At 38.6% G+C, this 21,057-nt stretch overlaps 1 protein-coding gene and 1 long non-coding RNA gene across 5 annotated transcripts in view; one reads left to right on the top strand and one right to left on the bottom strand.

Moving 5' to 3' along the window:
* The window catches only part of SECISBP2L (SECIS binding protein 2 like), a 98,445-nt gene that overhangs the window by 30,558 nt on the left and 46,830 nt on the right, over positions 1-21,057 (top strand). For 2 of the 3 annotated variants that reach the window (XM_065547916.1, XM_005559501.3), the window contains exons 1-3: positions 9,229-9,423; positions 17,722-17,900; positions 19,829-20,153. In XM_065547916.1, coding sequence (XP_065403988.1) covers positions 9,400-9,423; positions 17,722-17,900; positions 19,829-20,153 — 528 coding nt within the window. In that variant the 5' untranslated portion in view covers positions 9,229-9,399. Of the gene's footprint in view, positions 1-9,228; positions 9,424-17,721; positions 17,901-19,828; positions 20,154-21,057 lie in introns of those variants that run through there. The other variant, XM_005559502.4, reaches the window with a different exon arrangement.
* Positions 1,756-9,775, bottom strand: LOC107130204 (uncharacterized). Of its 2 annotated transcripts, XR_010588056.2 has the most exons (4): positions 9,541-9,775; positions 8,574-8,666; positions 4,905-4,987; positions 1,756-1,886 (listed from the first exon to the last, which is right to left on the bottom strand). It is a non-coding gene; the product is annotated as an uncharacterized lncRNA (long non-coding RNA). The 2 variants fall into 2 exon arrangements; XR_010588057.2 differs by lacking the exon at positions 8,574-8,666.

Here is a 21,057-nt window from a genome sequence, read left to right as displayed (position 1 = left end):
AAGCTTCATCTGTATTTATAGCCGTTCCCCATCTCTGGCATTACTGCTTGAGCTCCACCTCCTGTCAGATCAGCAGCAGCATTAGGTTCTCACAGGAGTGTGAACCCTATTGTGAACTGTGCACATGAGGGATCTAGGCTGCACACTCCTTATGAGAATCTAATGCCTGATGATCTGTTACTGTCTCCCATCACCCCCAGATGGGACTGTCTAGTTCAATGGTCCCCAACCTTTTGGGCATCAGGGACTGGTTTCATGGAAGATAATTTTTCCATGAACGGGGAAGGAGAGGAGGAGGAGGATGGCTTTGAGACGAAACTGTTCCACCTGGGATCAACAGGCATTAGATTTTCGTAAGGAGCAACAACCTAGATCCCTCTCATAGGCAATAAGGTTCACTTTCTCAGGAGAATCTGGTGCTGTTACTGATCTGACAGGAGGTAGGGCTTAGGTGGTAATGCTTGCTTGTCTGCTGCTCACCTCCTGCTGTGCAGCCTGGTTCCTAACAGGCCACAGACTGGTACCAGTCCACAGCCTGGGGTTGGGGACCCCTGGTTTAGTTACAGGGAAGCAAGCTCAAGGCTCCCACTGATTCTATGTTATGGTGAGTTGTATAATGATTTCATTATATATTACAATGTAATAATAACAGAAACAAAGTACACAATAAATGTAATACGCTTGAATCATCCCAATACCATCCCCCACCCCCAGGTTCATGGAAAAAATGTCTTCCACAAAACCAGTCCCTGGTGCCAGAAAGGTTGGGACTGCTACTGTATACCTTAAGGTAAAGCTAACTGGGAATTTTCTCCCCAGAAGCACACAGAATCCTAGACATGAAGAACTTTCTCAAGATCATGGATCAAGGCCCTGCCATCATGTGACGCTTACATCTTCTTGCTTATGCCTCTATGAACAATAGAAATGGAAAAGATGCTTTGGGTGTACCCATAGGGTATACTTTTATGTGTGGAGGATTTTATGGCTAACTTTACACAGGGGAAACCTTATGCTTTAATGCAGTAGTCCCCAACCTTTTTGGCACCAGGGACTGGTTTCGTGGAAGACAATTTTTCCATGGACTGGGGGTGTTGGGTGGTAGGGGTGATGGTTTTGGAATGAAACTGTTCCACCCCAGATTACTGGGCATTCAGTTATCATAAGGAGTGTGCAACCTAGATCCTTCACATGCACAGTTCACAGTGCAGTTCTCATTCCTATAAGAATCTAATGCTGCCACTGACCTGATAGGAGGCGGAGCTCAGGTGGTAATGCTTGCTCACCCACTACTCACTTCCTGCTGTGTGACCCAGTTTCTAACAGGTCCTTAGCTGGTACAAGTTCATGGTACAGCGGTTGGGAACCCCTGCCTTAAGAAATAGAAGATGAGGGACCAATGTGTGCTAGGGAATTTTTTTTTTTTTTTTTTTGAGACGGGGTCTCACTCTGTCATCCAGGCTGTAGTGGAGTGGTGCAATCATAGCTCACTGCAGCCTTGACCTCCCAGGCTCAAGCAATCCTCCCACCTCAGCCTCCTGAGTAGCTGGGACTATAGGCACGCATAAGTACACCTGGCTATTTTTTTAAATATTTTTCATTTATTTGTTTTTTTGTAGAATTGAGATCTCACTATGTTGCCCAGGTTGATCTTGAACTACTTGGCTCAAGCAGTCCTCATGCCTTGGCCTCCCAAAGTGCTGGGATTACAAGCATGAGCCACTGTGGTCAGCTGGACTAGGAATTTTAACGGTACCTTTGTTGCTCCGCCACCAGTTAAAAACAGAACCTTGGTCCACTCTTCTTAACATATATCATAGGTTAAAGAGAACATTGCCGGGAGGACTTCACCTTTCTGGATGGGCGTCATTGTTAGGTCTTCTTTTCTGTGGCATGGGGTAAATATAAATCAGACAATGATTAGAAATGTGTGCTTTGTAACAGACTTTATAGAAGATTTTACTGCAAAGGCTATGGTTGCACAACAGAATTTAAAAATTCTCTTGCTAAAGTTGTGCTAGATGACTGAATTATTCTAGATTATTTTCGACTGAACAGGGAAGGATCTGTGCGGTTACTGACACTTCTTGTTGTATGAATACATCAGGTTTTATAAAGACTCACTTGCAGGGGATTAACAAATGGGCTGGTTGGTTAAAACAAGATTCTTTATCAGGCTGATTCTTAGATCTATTTGATTTTAGTTGGCTTAGTTCATAAGGACCCTGGCTAGGGAGCATACTCCCAACTCTTGGTATCATCCTTCTGATAATTGTAAGAGTAGTATCCCTGGTGCACTGTATTTTCTCCAAAATTTTAAATGCTTGCATATAGCCATCTGTAGAAAGTCAAATGATCTCCCTTTTATTGGAATGACAAAAACTCAAAGAAATGAGTGGTCATGAAGACACTGTCACCTATGAATGACGTGCTGTGACTAGAAGTCCAAAATGATGGCAACTGGAAGTGCTAAACCCTAAATCTTGGCTATACTCACTTAGGTAAGAACTTGAGCAAAAGGGTGGGATTATTATTCAAAATTATAGGAAGCCATTGCTCTAGACAGAGCTCCTGCAGTAGGCCCCAGCACACCAAACCAAACCAACATGGAGTCACTCATGCTAAATGCTGCATAATCAAAGTGAAACATTATGGAAGCAGATCGATCCCAAAACAGATCAGTGTTTTGTTTTTTTTTTTTCTCCTGAAAACAGGAGATTCTAATAAGGAAGTCCTCTCTGCTGTAACCCTTGACATTAATGCCTAAAGTTTTGGTCACCCTCTATACTGAGATGGTGACCAAAAGGGTGAATTGTTAAGTTAAAGCTGCCTCCTTACACATATAGTAAACTGTCACCTAACAGGATGTGTAAACAGACTGTAACTTACTCTTGTACTAATCATGTAGTTTCAGCCAATCATAGGTGGCCAACTGTTCAAACCATATTCAAATAAGACAAGTACCAAGCTATAACCAATCAAACTGTTTCTGTACCCCACTTCCATTTTCTGTACCTCACTTTCTATAAATATGATTGGATCATGTATCAGCCCCAGAGTCTCCCTGAGCCTATTCTGGTTCTGGGGACCTGCTCAATTGGCAAATAATTTTTTGCTTAATTAAATTCTTAAATTGAACTTGTCTAAAGTTTCTCTTTGAACACTACTAAACCTTTTAATAATAAAATTGTAATAATCCAATTTTTCAATAGTCATTTAGATATGTTTTTATATTCCAGAAGTATTAATTTTAACATTTCGCTATTCACATTCAGACAAAATGTGAATTCAGTGCACTTCTTTAAAATTCTCCAAATGGCTTTTTGACTTAAAGTTAAATCCAAATTCTTTACCATAGCTTGCAAATTAGTACAAAATCTGGCCTGGTCTAGACTTCCATTCTATCTATTGTCCATACTACTCTCTCCCTCCTGCCATTCACTATTTACAGGTCTCTCCTTTCTGTTTCCACAATTTAAGAGTTTCCCCTCCTGGGGCCTTTGCTTGTCTTTCCCCTATCTTTTTGTATTTCTCAAATCTCACATCAGATATCACCTCTTCAGTGGTCAACCATCTAATGCAGTCCATTTCTTCCTCCTAGGGACTTTGTGCCCTGCATCCCAGCTGCTCCAGCTGTGGCTAAAAGGGACCAAGGTATAACTTGAGCTGTGGCTTCAGAGGGTGTGAGCCCCAAGATTTGGCAGCTTCCATGCGGTATTGAGCCTGCGGGTGCATAGGTGTCAAAAATTGAGGTTTGGGAACCTCCACCTAGATTTCAGAGGTTGTATGGCAATGCCTGGATGTCCAGGCAGAAGTTTGCTGCAGGGGGCGGGGCTGCTCATGGAGAACCTCTGCTAGGGCAGTGTGGAAGGGAAATGTGGGGTGGGCACCCCCACACAGAGTCCCCACTGGGGTACTGCCTAGTGGAGCTATGAGAAGAGGGCCACCATCCTCCAGACCCTGAACGGTAGATCCACTGACAGCTTGCACTCTGCACCTGGAAAAGTCACAGACACAACACCAGCCCATGAAAGCAGCTGGGAGGAAGGCTGTACCCTGCAAAGCCACAGGCGAAGAGTTGCCTAAGACCATGGGAACCCACCTCTTCCATCAGCATGACCTAGATGTGAGACATAGAGTCAAAGGAGATCATTTTGGAGCTCCAAGATTTGACTGCCCTGCTGTATTTCAGGCTTGCATGGGGCCTGTAGCCCCTTTGTTTTGGCCAATTTCTCCCATTTGGAATGGGTATATTTACCCAATGCCTGTACCCCCATTATGTCTAGGGAGTAACTAACTTGCTTTTGATTTTACAGGATCATAGGCAGAAGAGACTTGCCTTGTCTCAAAAGAGACTTTGGACTGTGGACTTCTGAGTTAATGCTGAAATGAGTTAAGACTTTGGGGGACTGTTGGGAAGGCATGATTGGTTTTGAAATGTGAGGACGTGAGATTTGGGAGAGGCTGGGGCAGAATGATATGGTTTGGCTGTGTTCCCACCCAAATCTTATCTTGAATTGTAGCTCCCATAATTCCCTCGTGTTGTGGGAGGGACCCAGTGGGAGATAATTCAATTATGGGGCAGTTTCCCTCATACCGTTCTCTTGGTAGTGAATAAGTCTCATGAGATCTGATAGTTTTATAAGGGGAAACCCCTTTCACTTGGGTCTCATTCTGTTCTCTTATCTGCCACCATGTGAAGTGTGACGTGATTGTGAGGCCTCTGCAGCCAGGAGGAACTGCAAGTCCATTAAACCTCTTCCTTTTGTAAATTGCCCAGTCTTGGGTATGTCTTTATCAGCAGCATGAAAACAGACTAAGACAATGACTCAGGAAGGGTACTGTTTTGTATACCTTATACATACCCACACCTCCCATGGGTAAAAGGAGATGCTTCCGCTTACCTTAAGCTATGTGAGAGAAGCTTTCTGGGAAACACTTGGAGAACTTGACACATGTTGCCTGGAGTGTGGTAGAATGCAAGGATCTGAGAGAAACAGTGAGAACAAGCTGCATTTTTGCCTACTGTGTCTATATGAATTTTTCTCAGGGCAAAGTGTACTGAAGTCTGCAATCTACTTTGACATGCACCAAAAATAAGAAGAATTAATAGCTGGATAAAGGCAGAGAGGGATGGATAGTTATATGATAAATCAAGGGTAGCAAAATGATTCCAGGGATTGATGGGATCCCAGGAATTCTGCCTGAAGCCATTTTAAAAGGGAATCCAGCAAATAAGGCTGCCTTGCTGTTCCCCAAAGTGATCAAGTTGAGATTTAAACCCTCAGAAGTCCAAGGGCTGAGGGCTAGGGTCATAAGTGACTCTCTGAGATGACTTTGCTGCATGTAAACATGCAGGAAAGTAGTAATTAAACATCTGAGAAGCTCTGCCACCCTCCCCCTCAGAGTTCAAACCTGGAGAAATCTAAAAGCCTAATCAGAGAGTGTTTAAGGTAGAGGAGGTGGAGACATAAAACGTAGAAAACAAAACTGAAGTGGACCAAGCCACGTCCTTCACCCCAGGCTTCCAGCCTGAAGCAGGACTGAGCTGGGGAAAAGGAGAAGTTTTGACGTGGAATAAAGTGTGTGTGACCTTCATGAGATTTCATCCAAGGCAGAAAAAGAAATAGTCTTCAGGTAATTTGAAGGTACAGGACAATAAATAATAATTCTACTTGCACCCTAGTGAATCCTGCTCCTTCAATAAAATGCACATGCCTAACAAAACCCTAACCCTGGATGAAAGAATCCTGATTTAATATCATATTACAGTTCATTTATTCAATAAATATTTATTGAGCACCTGCTGCATGCTAGGCTTTGGTATAGGTAGTAAGAATAACAACAATGTCTAAGACAAGCATTTGATATAAGTAGAGAAGTTTTAAATGTCACTGGAGGTAATGGTGACACTCTATGTTTTGATAGAGATTTGAATTACATAGGTGTACGCATTTGTTAAAGCTAGAATTCAATATTTGGTTATATTTTTTTCTTTTGAGATAAAATGTACATATAATGACATGTACCTATCTTAACTATATGTTTGCTGAATTTTGACGAGTGCCTAGTCATCACAACTCCACTTCTGTTTATTGTCAGCAGGTAACCTTGCCTCCTGCATCACTGAGACAACAGAAGCCATTAGGCATTCCCTCAACTTTCGGCATGAAACTTATAAATGTATATAATCTGTAGCCATATCAATCTTTTCTTCCTTTCCTCTGTTACAGTAGATAACATGCCCCTACTTCCATCAAAGGTCTATTTCTTCCCCCTGGTATTTGTATTCTATCCCCTCCAAGCTTCTCAGAGGCCTTCATCTATTGGATTATCCCTCACATTCTGAACCCTCATCTCAAGGGATGAGCTTGTGTGAGTACTAAAGGCTGAATTTTCTCTTTCCTCAGAATGCTAACATTTGCCATTTCCTCTTCTTGAAGCAATTTTCCTGCTTCTTCTCCTTTACTAATCATAACTCCTACTCACCCTTCAGGTCTTTCTGTGGATGCTATTTATTCAAATACGCCTTCCTTGACCTTCCATCCCTTACCATGGTAACACCTATTGTACTTCCTTTTTCATGACACTCATCTCACTTATAACGATTTGTCCTATGCATGTCTTGCCCACAAGACAAACATGGTCTCAGCCCTCATGGTGTCTCATAAACTGCTGTATCTCTAGTATTTAGCATAGTACCTCGCACATTAAATATTTATTGGTGAATAAAATAATTTGCATTCATTTATATCATCTGTAAAATGTAGTATTTTTAAAATGCCTTCCTTTTTTCACAGATTTTAATTTTTTATCTACTAGCTATTGCCATCTTTTTAAAGATTATGTTAAATGAGAAGGGCATTGTGACATTTCTGTTCTTATAATTCTTATGATTTTGTTCTTATAATTTTTTTTTTTTTTTTTTTTTTTTTGAGAGGGAGTCTCGCTCTGTCGCCCAGGCTGGAGTGCAGTGGCCGGATCTCAGCTCACTGCAAGCTCCGCCTCCCGGGTTTACGCCATTCTCCTGCCTCAGCCTCCCTTAACGAATGTCTTGTATGTAGAAGATTCTCAATGAAAACGATTTTACAGTCATAAAAAATCCGACAGTGTGGAAAGATCCTTGGGAATCCTGCTTAAATTTCCTCAGATCATTCCTCAGAAGAAGGAAGAAAAGCAAAAGTACTATAGTATTTTTATGAGTGTATTACTATTATCTTTTTACTCAGATGAGGGTATATTATGGCTATAGACCAGCAGTAGGAAGACAATCTGAAAATTCAGAGTTATTTTATCTTTCAATTGTGAAGAAAAATGGTCATCTGTTAGTTTACATAACTACTCCTTATAAATAACTTAATTTTTCTGAGCAACCAACCCTAAATTCATTCAGCATTCATTGAATCCCAACTAGGTGTGTGATAGGCACTAGGGACCTAACGTTACTTTAATTGCACATATATGTACAAATGTTACGTACATTTGCAATTCAAATACACATGCATTTATATTAAATTTGAGGAGGTAGAAAAGTTACTAAAATTAAATAAATATATTTAAATCTAAATATAAATGTGTAAATATGAATGTTTCTCCTTTCAAACTGTTTCTATTGCCAGCCTTGATATAAGTCTTGCTGACACAATATAGTTCCTTTCAGCAGGCCAATATATAATACAGGTTGAATGTCCCTTATCTAACATACTTGAAACCATAAGCGTTTCAGATTTGGGATTTCGGAAGACTTACACTATACTTACTGATTGAGCATCTCTAATCTGGAAGTCCAAAATCTAAAATGTTCCAATGAACATTACCCTTAAATGTCATGTCTGTGCTCAGAAAGTTTCTAATTTTGGAATATTTGGGATTCAGGAGGGTTTGAGATTTCATAGTTTCCAATTAGAGATACCCAACCTGTGTCAACATAAGTACAGCAAGGGGCCTTCACATAACAAGCCTGGTATTGGAATCTAATAACCAGACTAATAACTTAGACTAATTGAAAAGGCAATTAGTCTTTACCGATGTCTCCTGAAGCATGACAAAGCGAATTTCTTAAAATCTCTTTCCCATTCCTAGCTGTGGATCTCCACACCAGTGCCCCAAACAGCAGCCACCTGAACTCTCTTCCTTCACTGAAGTGTAATTTAGCTTATATAGTTGTCCCTAAACATCCCAGGGGGATATTGGCTCCAGGATCCCTGCTGATACCAAAATCCATGCGTGCTAAAGATCCTTATATAAAATGGTGTAGTATTTGCATATAATCCATGCACATCCTCCTATATACTTTAAGTCATCTCTAGATTACTTATAATACATAATACAATGTAAATGCTGTATAAGCAGTTGTTAAACTGTATTACTTGTATTTTATTGTTGTACTTGTTATTTCTTTTTTCCCCAAAATATTTCTATCCGCGGTTGGCTGAATCGTCACGGAGGGTGTGGGTGTTGGAAGGTGTGTCTAAGGAGATGCCCAGAAGGTATTTGCCATGCTAACGGTAGTGCCCAGTTTCAAGACAGTGTCTGCCCTTAAGGAGCTAAGGATCTGAAGATAAAATAATTACCTGTTGGGTGGTGTTATACAGATCCTGCATAAAATTAGGAGTTCTGAGATGGGCGAGGTCAGCCTGGATGTGAGCCTAGAGGTGGGCATGAACCTGGACAACGAATTAACTAATCAATAAATATTTGTGAGGAGCCCTTTCTTCCAATCATTCTGTGTATGCGTTTTACATATGCATTTTTCTAGGGCAAGACTCCATTATTTTCAGAATATTCTCATTCCTTTATAGTCATGACTCCCTTTATTTGCGTAACATAAGGAAGGAGCAGATGTACGGTGGGCAGATGAAAGCTTTTCCAACATCTCTTAAGAGATGGTTTCAGATCCTGAAGAGGTCTTTGAGGGCCCGTGTGACCTGGGTCCCAGGTGGTCTTCTGACACTTCTCCTTTAACAGTCGCAGGGGTGGCGTGTGGTTCGGGGCACCTGCTCCTGGGCGCCTCCACCTGGCTTCAGCCTCTAGGCCAGGCCGGGTTCCTGCTACCCTTGCTGAGGCCATTCGCTGTCACTCCGCCCACTGCCCCTCTCTGCCTCCTCCCCACTCCTTTCCCTTCCGTGCGCCTCCATTTCTAACTACGCCTCCCGCCCATTCGGGCCCTCCTCGGCTTCCGTCCCAGATGATCCCTCCCCGAAGCTGCCACCGCCTCCTCCATCTCCCGGAGCTGGAGCCGCCTCCTCGGCCAGTGGCGTAGCCGAATCGGTGTCGCGGCTAGCCAGATAGGGGCGGAGGTCCGGAACCCAGTCTGGACCCGAGCGGGGGGCCATGGAGAAAGCGGCCCAAGGCGCTATTTACACCGACTAGCGCGGGCCCGTTGCGGCTGCAGGCACCATGGACCGAGCCCCTACAGAGCAGGTACGCGGGTTTGGGCTGGGCCCGCCGAGCCGGGGGTTGGGGTCGCCGCTTCCTTCCAGGCCCAGGTCTCCGAACGTGGGGACCGAGGGCCGGTCCTGCGGTCGCAGACCCCCTTACCTGGGATCCTGGCAGCTCCCGGCTCTCCTTCATTGTTCCAGCTGCTGCCTGGGACTTGGGGGCTTTTCCAACCCTGATTACTTCCCTGATGGAGGGCTCGCCGTTGCCGCTTCTCTCCGGCTTGGTGCAGGGGTCAGAAGGCTCCAAGTTGTCCCTGCTCTCCTGGGAGGAGGGCTTATAACTTCCAGCAGTCTCCCCACTTCCCGCATTCCCTTCAGCTCTGGAATGTGTTTTCAAGGTGGAAAGGCGTTTGAAGGCTTCTTACCCAGAAAGACTGTAAGAGAATGTGTGGTAATTACAGATGAAGGGAAGTCACGGGCCTTTTAGATCTATGTTCAATGGAGCGAAGCATTGTTTTTGCAGTGGTTTTACGGAGGTGTTTCTTTTAAGAAACGATACTACGATTTCCCCTTGTCCTTTTATCCAGTTATTTTGCAAAGAATGGTAATTAGTGGTTTTTTTTTTAAGCTAGTTTCTATTTTAAGGGTGTAAAGCATAAGCTTATTTTCGAACCCGTTTTCATATTCGCAAAGTAGTCCCATCAGTGTTCTGTTTTGTTTTTAATTGCATCAAATTCCTGATTATCCATGCTAGTAGGTGCTAGCAGGCAGGGATAATAACAGTGTTAAAAGTAATCGAAAAAATAGTTTTTCCCCAGTATTTTCCACTCTTAAGATCTCTGCGAAACGACTTAATTTGAAGCCCAAGTTTATTCACTCTATTCCCTTCTTCGAAGGCCTTGCCCATTGATGACTAGATGACGGAAGAAGAGAGGCTAGTAATTTCTGCCTTTTAATTTTACAGATGGATAACTAGCACCTGAATTAATGAGAGAAGATTTCCCAAATTCCTGTATGTGTCTATATGTAGTTGTAGCCGGTTTTTATTTTGAAATCGGATTCTGAGCAGGCAAAGCACAGCTTCCTAGTTGTGTATACTTGTTTTTACACAAGACTTATTTTTTTTTTTAAAAAAAAAGCTTTATGTTAATATAACTCTGAAGACACAAATGAGTTTTGTAAAACAATACATGGAATTACCAAAGAGAAATTGATATAGAGCCTCTTGGCAAATACACATAGGCGTTTATGTGACCCAGAAGTATTCTGTATACAGCCTATATCTAGTTTGATTTAAAAACATTTTTGAAGGTATCTATCAAAAATACCTGAGATTTCAAAGCCTGACAAATGAATACGAATTTTCCTTGAATCATTTCCTTGTATGTGTGTTACTAATGAAAGGGTTCAACATTTTGTTCCTTCACTAGGATGCCAGGACTAAAACCAGTAATGCTACCTTATGTATACTTAGAGTTCCTTTCATCCTAGAGGAAATATAATTAACTATTTAGATGGTAATTTTTAGCATAGCTGTTTGTGATTATCCTAGCAGCAAGTGCTGTGAGCAAATTATTTAAACTAGAAAGACTTTTTCTCTTTCATCCCACACCTTTCCAAAGTCCACGACCTATTAAAACCTTGTAGAAATTTAAGAACTAGGAAAAAAACATGGAAGAAGGTTTTCTGTTGACTTTTTTTTCTTCCAATACCTCTTCCCTCTTCCCCAACCTAACACTAAATGAAAGAATAATTTGAAAATCCTCCACTCCCCTATACACTCAGAAAATAGATATAGAAAAGTGATGTTTTCACCTCGTTTATGCGATAGGAAGTTAATTCAGGGGTCCATGAATGACCTGGAAGGAGTATGCTTCATTATATGTCTTTTTCTAGGGCAAGAATCCATTATTTTCATCATATTCTCAAAGGACGGCTAAGAACCATTAACTTAATAGTAGATTGGGAACTGAGATTTCTCAATTTTGTGGAATTCTTGATTATACCATAGAGTCATGTAATGGCTTTTCCAGGATATTTGGATTATACTTTTGTATTTCTACTATTGAAGTGAATTTAGGTAGATAAAAGTCATTGGAAAGTATAGTAATATGTGCCGATTTCCATTTTTCCTCACAGAATTTTTTTTCCCTTTTGACCAGTGTTGACATACCCAGAATTTCCCTAAATGCCTACAGCATTAAAACTTACTCATTATAGTATTGTAGTAGTTAGCAATTCATAGAAGTTTGATTTTTAAAAAGTAGTACTTAATATAGACTTTCTGTATTTTATCTTAACCTGATTAAATCCTTGTGTACTTTACAAGTGTAACTAAAAAAGAAAATAAACTTTCTTTTTGCCTGAAGGCATTCATGTTCTTGTTCTTGTGAATTACCTTTTTTAAATATATAAAATCTTTTTATAGAAAAGGTAAATTGTATGTGTGCTGATCAAGATTTGTAAAAAGTAAATTACCGGGGATATGGTGCTAGATGGATAATCTTAATTGCAATAATGATTATTTGAAAGAATTTTATAACTAGAAGAAAATCTCAGGAGTATCTTCTTTCAGCACTTTTTATAGGGTATTCTCTGTATTTAATCAAAATAGCTAGCTTAATTTTAACTCCAGAGTTAAATGTTCTAAGAAGATGTGTTGCTTCGTATATAATGCATTTTTCCCCTTAAAAAAAGAAAAAAAAAAAAAAGCTTGCATTATGAGATGTGAAGAATAAATCACGGAGTTCGTTTTGTTTATAAAGGCTTACTGTTTCTATTTTTAGGAAATTTATTGAGATTTTAAAAAATAAATAATGGGCTTAGAAGTGACAGGACACTTGAGGTTAACAGTCTCTTTTCTGTTATCACAAATAAATTAAATGGTGGCTTAATTTTTAGTACATTAGCATTAGATAGTTCTTTTAAAAGAATTTATAAAATTACTGGTTATTAATGTCTTTAATTTTTGGAAAAACTAGCGAATACATATGATTTCATGCAACATGCTTTTGACAAAATTGTAAAGCTTTTGTAAAGGATACAAAATTGTCTAGCTTTTCATTGTTTCCTTTAAATAATTTATAAACTTTAAATAATGTCAGTACTCCAAATGAAATGTATTCTAAATAAGTTATTTTAAAATGTGTGTTATTCAGTAATACGTATAGTTGGCCCTTACGTAAGGATATTAGTAAATGACCTGTCTTATCAGATGTAAAAAATAATATGTTCATAATAAAAAGAAAGTGTTAATATATACATTCAGGGAAAATACCATTTGGAAATTTAAAAAAGCATTTTCTGTTTTTTCTTTTTGAGACGGAGTCTCACTCTGTCACCGAGGCTGGAGTGCGGTGGCAGTGTCTCAGCTCACTACAACCTCGCTTCCCCGGTTCAAGCAATTCTCCTGCTTCAGCCTTCCAAAGCTGGGATTACAGGTGTGCACCACCACACCCAGCTAATTTTTGTATTTTTAGTAGAGATGGGGTTTCACCATGTTGGCCAGCCTGGTCTTGAACTTCTGACCTCAGGTGATCCACCCGCCTCAGCCTCCCAAAGTGGTGGGATTACAGGCGTGAGCCACTGCTCCTGGCCAAAAAGACATTTTCAAGCTCTTAGGTCAAAAAGGAATAAAAAATAGAATGACAGGTTATTAAAAATGTGTTAATAATAAAATACCACATATGAAAATCCTATGGGGCCCAGCATGGTGGTATACACCTGTAGTCCCAACTGCTAAGGAGGCTAAGGCAGGAGCATCGCTTGACCCTAGCTAGGTGTTCTGGACTGTAGTGTGCTATGTGGATCAGGTGTCTGCACTAAGTTCAGCATCAATATGATGACCTCCCTGGAGTGGGGAAACTCCAGGTTGCCTAAGGAAGGGTGAACTGGCCGAGATCAGAAATGAAGCTTGTAGAAACTCTGGTGCTGATCAGTAGTGAGATCACACCTGTGAATTGCCACCATACTCCAGCCTGGACAACATAGTGTGACCCCATCTCTAAAACAAACAAACAAAAAACCTGTGGAATGTGGCTGAAGCTATGCTCTGAGGCAAATGCATGGTCATAAATGCCTTCGTTGTTAAACAGTTTACAAGGAGAATGAAAATTAAGCATCCAAGGCAAGAAGTTAGAGGGGAAACTCCATCAAATCAAAAGAGAAAATAATAAAAACAAAGTAATAGATAATTCAGAAACTAATATTAAATCTAGAAAGCTGTTTTTTTAAAAAAGTAACCATCAGATTTAAAAAACATTAGATTTGGTCTGTTTTTTAAAAAGGAAAATATGGGTTGCAAAACATTCTGCCCAGTATGGGCAGAATCTAAGTTAAATTCTTTGATTTTTCTTCCTCTTTATTGTCTGGAGCCTGTAAAACTTAACACGTATAAGTACTGTGTTTTGTTTTGGCATTTTAATCAAAAAACAGCACAGCTAGTAGTTATCTCTTAAACATTAATCATTTTTCGCTTCAGAGGACATTTATTTTATCTTTTGCCATGAGATATAAAATATCTTAAAGTTTGAGATATCCTATTTTTACTTTAACATAGAAAGAATATGGCGGGTTTCCATGGTCATATTTTTTCTGTGGGTGTGTGGTACATACTCTGGAGTTTCACTGTGGGAGAGTGTCTCGTTATGTTCCAACTTCTGTTTTGATTTTAAGTGGGTGTCAGTTTTTTATTGCTTAATCTGGGAAAATTATTTGCATTCATCTGGAGGTTCCATCTCTGAGGAATTTAGTGTACATTCTCTGCCCCAACGTGTGCTTTGTGGTAATGTTTGCCCATTTTCCCTAACCCAGTCCAGCGCAGCACTCTTTCCGGAATGTATGCTAAATGCACATTTGTTGAATTATGTAGGCTCTCAATGATCTGAATACATTTGTCTAATAAACTCTTTTAAATAATATTTTTGTTTCATGCTCTGACAGAATCTTGAACTTTCTAGATTATTTATATCAAAGGCATTTTGTTTGTAGACATTTACGTTAATATACACAAAAAAATGAACATGAAACTGCTTAAATATTTTTACAAAGATGATTCTGGGACTATGATTTTTTTCATTAATTGGGAAAATTCTGAAATAAGTTCTGAAAGATGATAGTTTTACTATATAGATAGTCGTGCTTTTTTGTGAAGCAAATAATACAAGAATGATTCGACTTTGTTAAGTGTGGTTAACATTTATTCCATATTTATCTCCTTTGTGAAGACAACTCCCTGCTCTGAACGTTCTTATTCCTAAAAAATAGATCTTGGCGAAAGTAGAGAGACAAAACAGAAATTCAAACTGAGGAATAACGTTCTATAATGTATCCAGTCTCGTTTTTTCATACATTTTGTTGTTCACTATGCAAGGCATTTTTCTTTGATTTCTATACTAATATAATTAAAATACTGCCAGAATTTGTTATTTATTTAACATGTTATTTATATGGGCTTTAGTATGTGGACTTTTAAGAATAGTTTGGGATCTTAACACTCCTTTTCAGTCCTGAGAACAGCAGATGCTGCATTTTGATGTATATTACTGAAGGCCCCAAAGTCACAATAAACAGCTTTTGAAACCATACAGAGTTGTAGCTATAGGAGAAAGTTTGCCAGTCTGTTCCTACTAGTGACATCTTCTGTTTGTGCAGCTGTTGACTATAGCAGCTTCTCTCTCTTTCTCTCTTTTTTTTTTTTTTTGTGCTAAAAACAAAGGATCATTTTAGTGTTTGTGAGTTTTATTGTTGAGCTCTGATATCTAGAATTGCACTTAGAATATAAGCCAATACAAACTTTAATATTTAAAGGCACATACTGTATGTATGTACAGACATTAGTTTTGAATTATACAGAATACCTTTTAAACAGTAGGTTGCCTAAGTTTATAAAACCTTTTATAAAGTACAAATGAAGTGGGGTGTAAAAATTTTTTGCAACTTTCGACCTGAGCAAGAATTTGAATTTATTGCTACCAAGGTAATTTATGAGTTGATATTTTTCTGGGGGAGAGGTCAGGAAAAGTATTATTTTAAAATTATTTATTTATAATTATATTAGTGTGGTTAAGACTGATAATTTGATGTACCCATATACCGTGCTGGAAAAAAACCCTGAAAGTCTACTAGCTCAGATTTATAAAACTGCTCAGTGAGTTCTCATATGTCGTAAAGGACTTTTTCGTTTTTAAAAGAAATCCTGACCAGGCTCATGCGTATAATCCCAGCACTTTGGGAGGCCGAGGTGGGAGGATCACTTGAGCCCAGGAGTTCAAGAACAGCCTGGGAAACATGGCAAATCCCCATCTCTACATTAAAAAGTTTGCTGGGTGTGGTAATGTGCACCTGTAGTCCTAACTATTTGGGAGGCTGAGGCAGGAGGATCACTTGAGTCCAGGAGATTGAGGCTGCAATGAGCCATGATCATACCACTGCACCCTACCCCCATCCCCACCCCATGGCAGAGTGAGACCCTTAAAAAAAATCCTAAAAATTATATTTTTAGTGCAGTTAAAACGTGATTTCAGTTTCTTTTCTTCGACATATATGTGTGAACTGTATAAAGCAAGCTTCCATTATCTTTATATTATTGCTGTAAGTCGGCTTTTCTTTTTCCTAATTGGGGAAATATTTATTGTTTTGATATATTGTGTCCTATATAAGTGAGTTTGGGTTCTGATGAATATCACAGAGTGAAAATTACTAGCTTGTATCATTAGAGTTTGAAGATGTTTTTGCCTCTTATGTTAATCTTTAAGAAATCAACTTCAATTCACTACTATTTATATTATTATTATAGCATATCTACTTCTGATTTGGTTAATTGTACAAATGTAAACTTCAAATCAGGTGGGGAGGAAGGATACTGAATTAATACTGCTGTACAGTTCAGATTTTACCATCCCCACCCCATCCCTTTTAACAAGCATTTATGAGTATTTACAGTGAACTTTTTAGAGAACTTAATTTTTCTGAAACAAATGAGCATATCTCATCTTCAGATTTTTTACTTGGATTCCTTACTAACTGCTTTTGTGAGAAACATGAAATTTATTCTTAAAACTATGCTTTGATGGGAGCTTCTAATAACTATCACCCTAGTGGGTTTGTTGGGGAAGAGTTCTGGCTAGGGCCGTGGCTTTTAAGGTAATTTTTTAGAGTAGTTAAAAACATTAACTTGCATTTCACTTACTGGTTTCATTAAAACATGTTCATATCATTTGATGTTATATTTATATGATTTTTTACAGAATGTACTTAAGGATTTCAAAAAATAATTTAAAATGTTAAATTTGTTGTTAACTATAACATATAGAAACTGCATAAAACCAATGTACAGCTTGATGAATTGTTACAGGACAAACACCTTGTAAATTTTATCCTGGTTAGGATATAAAACTTAGCCAGGCACCCTGGAAGCTCTCCAGATGCCTCTTAATCACAACTCTCTTTGCTAAGAATAAGTCCTATCCTGACTTTTATGGATTTTATTTACTTTTCTTTACAGTTTTGTCGCCCATGTGTGCATCTCTAAATACTACAGGTTTTTTTTTTTTTAATGTCTTTTAAAGCTGTATAGATTTCTTATAAGAAAGATACAAAGTAAACTAAAATGGATTACATATCTTGGATTACTTTAGTTTACTCAGATGTGTACTGGGAAACTGAAGTACTCATCTTTTCCCCAGTGTAACTGTGCAGATATTTTCTTCTTAATGTTAAGTATTTTTTTTTTTTTTTTTTTTTTTTTGAGACGGAGTCTCGCTCTGTCACCCAGGCTGGAGTGCAGTGGCCGGATCTCAGCTCACTGCAAGCTCCGCCTCCCGGGTTCACGCCATTCTCCTGCCTCAGCCTTTTTCATCTTAGACATTTTCTTTTCTTTTAATGATACCGATCTAATTTCCAGAAATGGACAGAAATAGTCAACTTTTAAGACTATTGAAACAAATATAGAGTATTAATTATCCTTCATAATTTTGTTCAATTTTTCCCCCAACAAAATGAGTTAAAAACACATTGTCTGAAGAGCTACATCTCTTACTACCAACTTTATTTTTAGACCCTGGTGTATGACTTCTGTATTTTCTTGATTGTTTTAACAGCTTTAATTACATTGAAATGTAACATTTGATTTATTTTCCTTATTTGGTGGCTTTGTCTAAATAACTTGATCATTATTCAGTTATTTTAAAATTGACATTGCTCTTCCTTTTGGATGTTTTATGAATGCTGAGAAGAGACCTAATTACTGTTTATAAGGACTGACTCTTCTGTTGTTAAATTGTGAATTTGTAGGAAGTTGCTTGCTCGCTTGTTATTAATGTATTCTACTTTCTCTTTGAAGAATGTCAAGCTGTCAGCTGAGGTAGAGCCATTTATTCCCCAGAAGAAGAGTCCTGATACATTTATGATCCCGATGGCTCTCCCAAATGATAACGGAAGTGTTTCTGGTGTAGAACCAACTCCAATTCCCAGCTACCTGATTACCTGTTACCCATTTGTGCAGGAAAACCAGTCTAATAGGTAATTTGTTTATTTTTATTTTCTTTTTCGTGGGGGTGGCTATAAAAGCTGACAGTGCACTTAATATTTTTCTTTTGTAACTTTTAGACTTTAATCATTTCTCTATTAAGAGGAGTAAATAAAATGATACTGAAATTTGGAAATTGTTAATATGGATTAGTTTCTTATTTTTTCTAAGGGAAAATTGAATTCTTAGGCTATGTCTCCTTCAGTAAGTCATTGAAATTTATTTGAAGTAAGTCAGCTCAAAGGGAGAAATAAAATATTCAGAGGTGAACAAAACCTTTTTTTTTTTTTTTTTTTTTGAGATTAAACATCTAATCTCACAGCTACCAAGACAGTCTCTGGTGTAAAAGAAAATACCAAGCAATAGTCCTTAACTTTGAAGCTGTCATGGTTAGTATGTATTAATATTTCTAGACTCAGATTTTAGTTTAAATTGATGTCTGTGCTATAGTTACAGGATGATTTAGCAAAATTGCCCGCAATTAGGTCATGTGTAACTTAGTGGTTAGGGTGTTACTTATGATAGTCATGATAGCCATTCTAACCCTGCTTACACTGTCTGAGTGATGAGCACTTCATTGGTAGAGTTTATTTTATTGCTGTATAAAAGTACTTTCAGCCTTTTTCAAGTTATGTCACACAGAAAATTTTGTTTGTCTAGGACTATACATGGATGAGACAGCTGGTGACTGGCTATAGGCTCTGTCATTCCTGAGGGCTGAGGCAATCAATATTTCTACCCCATCTCTAAACCATTGTTGCACACTAGTGTGCCAGTGCACATTCTTTGAGAAATTGTGGATGTATGGTATATAAGGCCATTCAACTACTCAGATATTAAGTATTCAAGTTAATATTCTGAGACTCTTAATAAAAGAGTCTTGAGGGTTAGACAAATAGTAGGAACTAAGGAATCATTTTCAACTGAAGTTAGTATTATATTAAATATCTTTGCCTATATTGGATAATGTGCAAACTGATTCATGAAACTAAATTTAATAATACTATTTTTCTATTTGAAAAAATGGCCACGTATACAGTATGATAAACTTAATTGATTTTCTTGGTTTACCAAATGATCTTTGTGAATTCATGAGTAAACCAGCCAACAGATTATTTTAAAAATATTTTTAGGAATATGGCCGTGAACATTTTACTGTTTTGCTTTGTCATGGGAGTAATGAGGAAAAGCTCTATGCTTCAGCTCCCTACTCCCTAGGACCCTGTATTGATTTGGTGAGGGGCTGCTGCGATAGGAAGAATTTTGCTAGTGTTTTATATGAACTACACTAGAAGCAGCTCCACCGCTGAAGATGTCCGTGAACAGATTTGCCTCTTCTCTTCTTTCCCTTGGACCCACAGCCTGCTTCTATTGCCAGGAGGGGAGCCAGGAAAAGAGCTGGACTTGGCCAAGTGATTAGGGGAGTATGAGAGGAGGAGGAGTAGGCTCTGGGATTGAGCTGAAGAATGAGAGGTAGAGGAATTAAATCACCCTATGTAACGGTCACCTTACACAATGGTCACTTTACTCTGTTCTTTACAGAAGGCTGTCACAGTTGTTTACCTTGAATGGGAACTTTGGACTGCCATTGTTGGTAGATCCAGTAGCTAGGTGTTTAACTTTTAGGCAGAAATATCTTGAGGAAGTTGAAGGCAGAGTTACAAACTATACTGGTACGTGGAATACTGTAAAACCATCAGGTTGGGTTCGTTTATACTGTTGTTTACATTGTTACTACATGTACATAATGATCTCTGTAGCAAAAAAATGTATAAGATGATGAAAGTTTTGTCTCCTTTCCCAAAATTATCACAAAGCCACTGTTCTGTACTGTTTTGTCTTCTATTAGTATAAGAGATTTTGCTTTAGTGGATTTTTTAGACTTGTCAGTAGATTTGTTCTTCTTTGATTGGTTTTACAGACAGTTTCCTTTATATAACAATGATATACGATGGCAGCAACCCAATCCAAACCCTACTGGACCATACTTTGCCTACCCCATTATATCTGCTCAGCCACCTGTTTCTACAGAGTATACATATTATCAGCTGATGCCAGCACCATGTGCCCAGGTTATGGGTTTCTATCATCCTTTTCCTACACCTTACTCCAACACCTTTCAAGCTGCAAATACTGTAAATGCTATCACCACAGAATGCACTGAGCGTCCAAGTCAGCTTGGACAGGTCTTCCCATTGTCCAGTCATCGAAACAGAAACAGTAACAGAGGATCAGTGGTCCCAAAAGTAAGTGTCTGGTCTTGATTGGCTTTTAAATTTGATATTACTTATATTAGTATAAGTAAGTTGCTACTTGGGTTGATTGACTGTTAATGCTGAATTTGTTATAAAACATACTGTTCCTATTGTGAAATGGTAAAGGGTATGTAATTCTTAAAATAATTTTCTTTGTGTTGTTTATTCCTCATTCTTAATCGTGGTGTGATTGATAATCATTTTCATGTCCCCTTTAGAGAGTTTTACATAACATAAGGCAGAAATATTTACAAATTAATTTAGGGATAAAAATTGCATGGTGACACCAGCCTTCATAAGTGATTAGTGTGGATCTTGTGCTAGCTGTGTTGAATGGCTAATTCATTTCAAGATATTTCAATTGGCCAGGTGCAGTGGCGCATACCTATAATCCCAGCACTTTGGGAGGTCAAGGCAGGCTAGTCGCTTGAGCCCAGGAGTTTGAGACCAGTCTGGGCAACATGGTGAAACCCCATCTCTAACAAAAATACAAAAATTAACTGGGCATGTTAGTGCATGCCTGTAGCTCCAGCTACTTGGGAGGCTGAGGTGGGAAGATCAATTGAGCCCAGGAGGTCAAGACTGCAGTGAGCTGAGATAGCACCACTGCACTCCAGCCTAGGTGACAGAGTGATACCCTGTCTCAAAAAAAAAAACAAACCCCAAAAGCTATATTCAAAAGTTAGCAGGAGACATTATGGAAAAGAACATTTGTGATTCATTAGATCCCTTCAACTTTATTGTTTTTAATCTGTGAATTTTTAGTAGGAATAGCAGTTTATTATTTAAGAGATGCTTTACTTTTATATGAATAAGGGTCTCCTAGGACTGAAGAAAATGAAAGATAAATATGTGAAACCAGTTATTCAGTACCAACCTTTTGACTAAGTAAAAA

Source organism: Macaca fascicularis, chromosome 7 (assembly GCF_037993035.2).
Source record: "Macaca fascicularis isolate 582-1 chromosome 7, T2T-MFA8v1.1".
NCBI classification, from domain to species: Eukaryota; Metazoa; Chordata; class Mammalia; order Primates; family Cercopithecidae; genus Macaca; species Macaca fascicularis.
The sequence above is the reverse complement of the archived record's forward strand: the minus strand, read 5'-3'. Positions and strand labels throughout refer to the sequence as shown.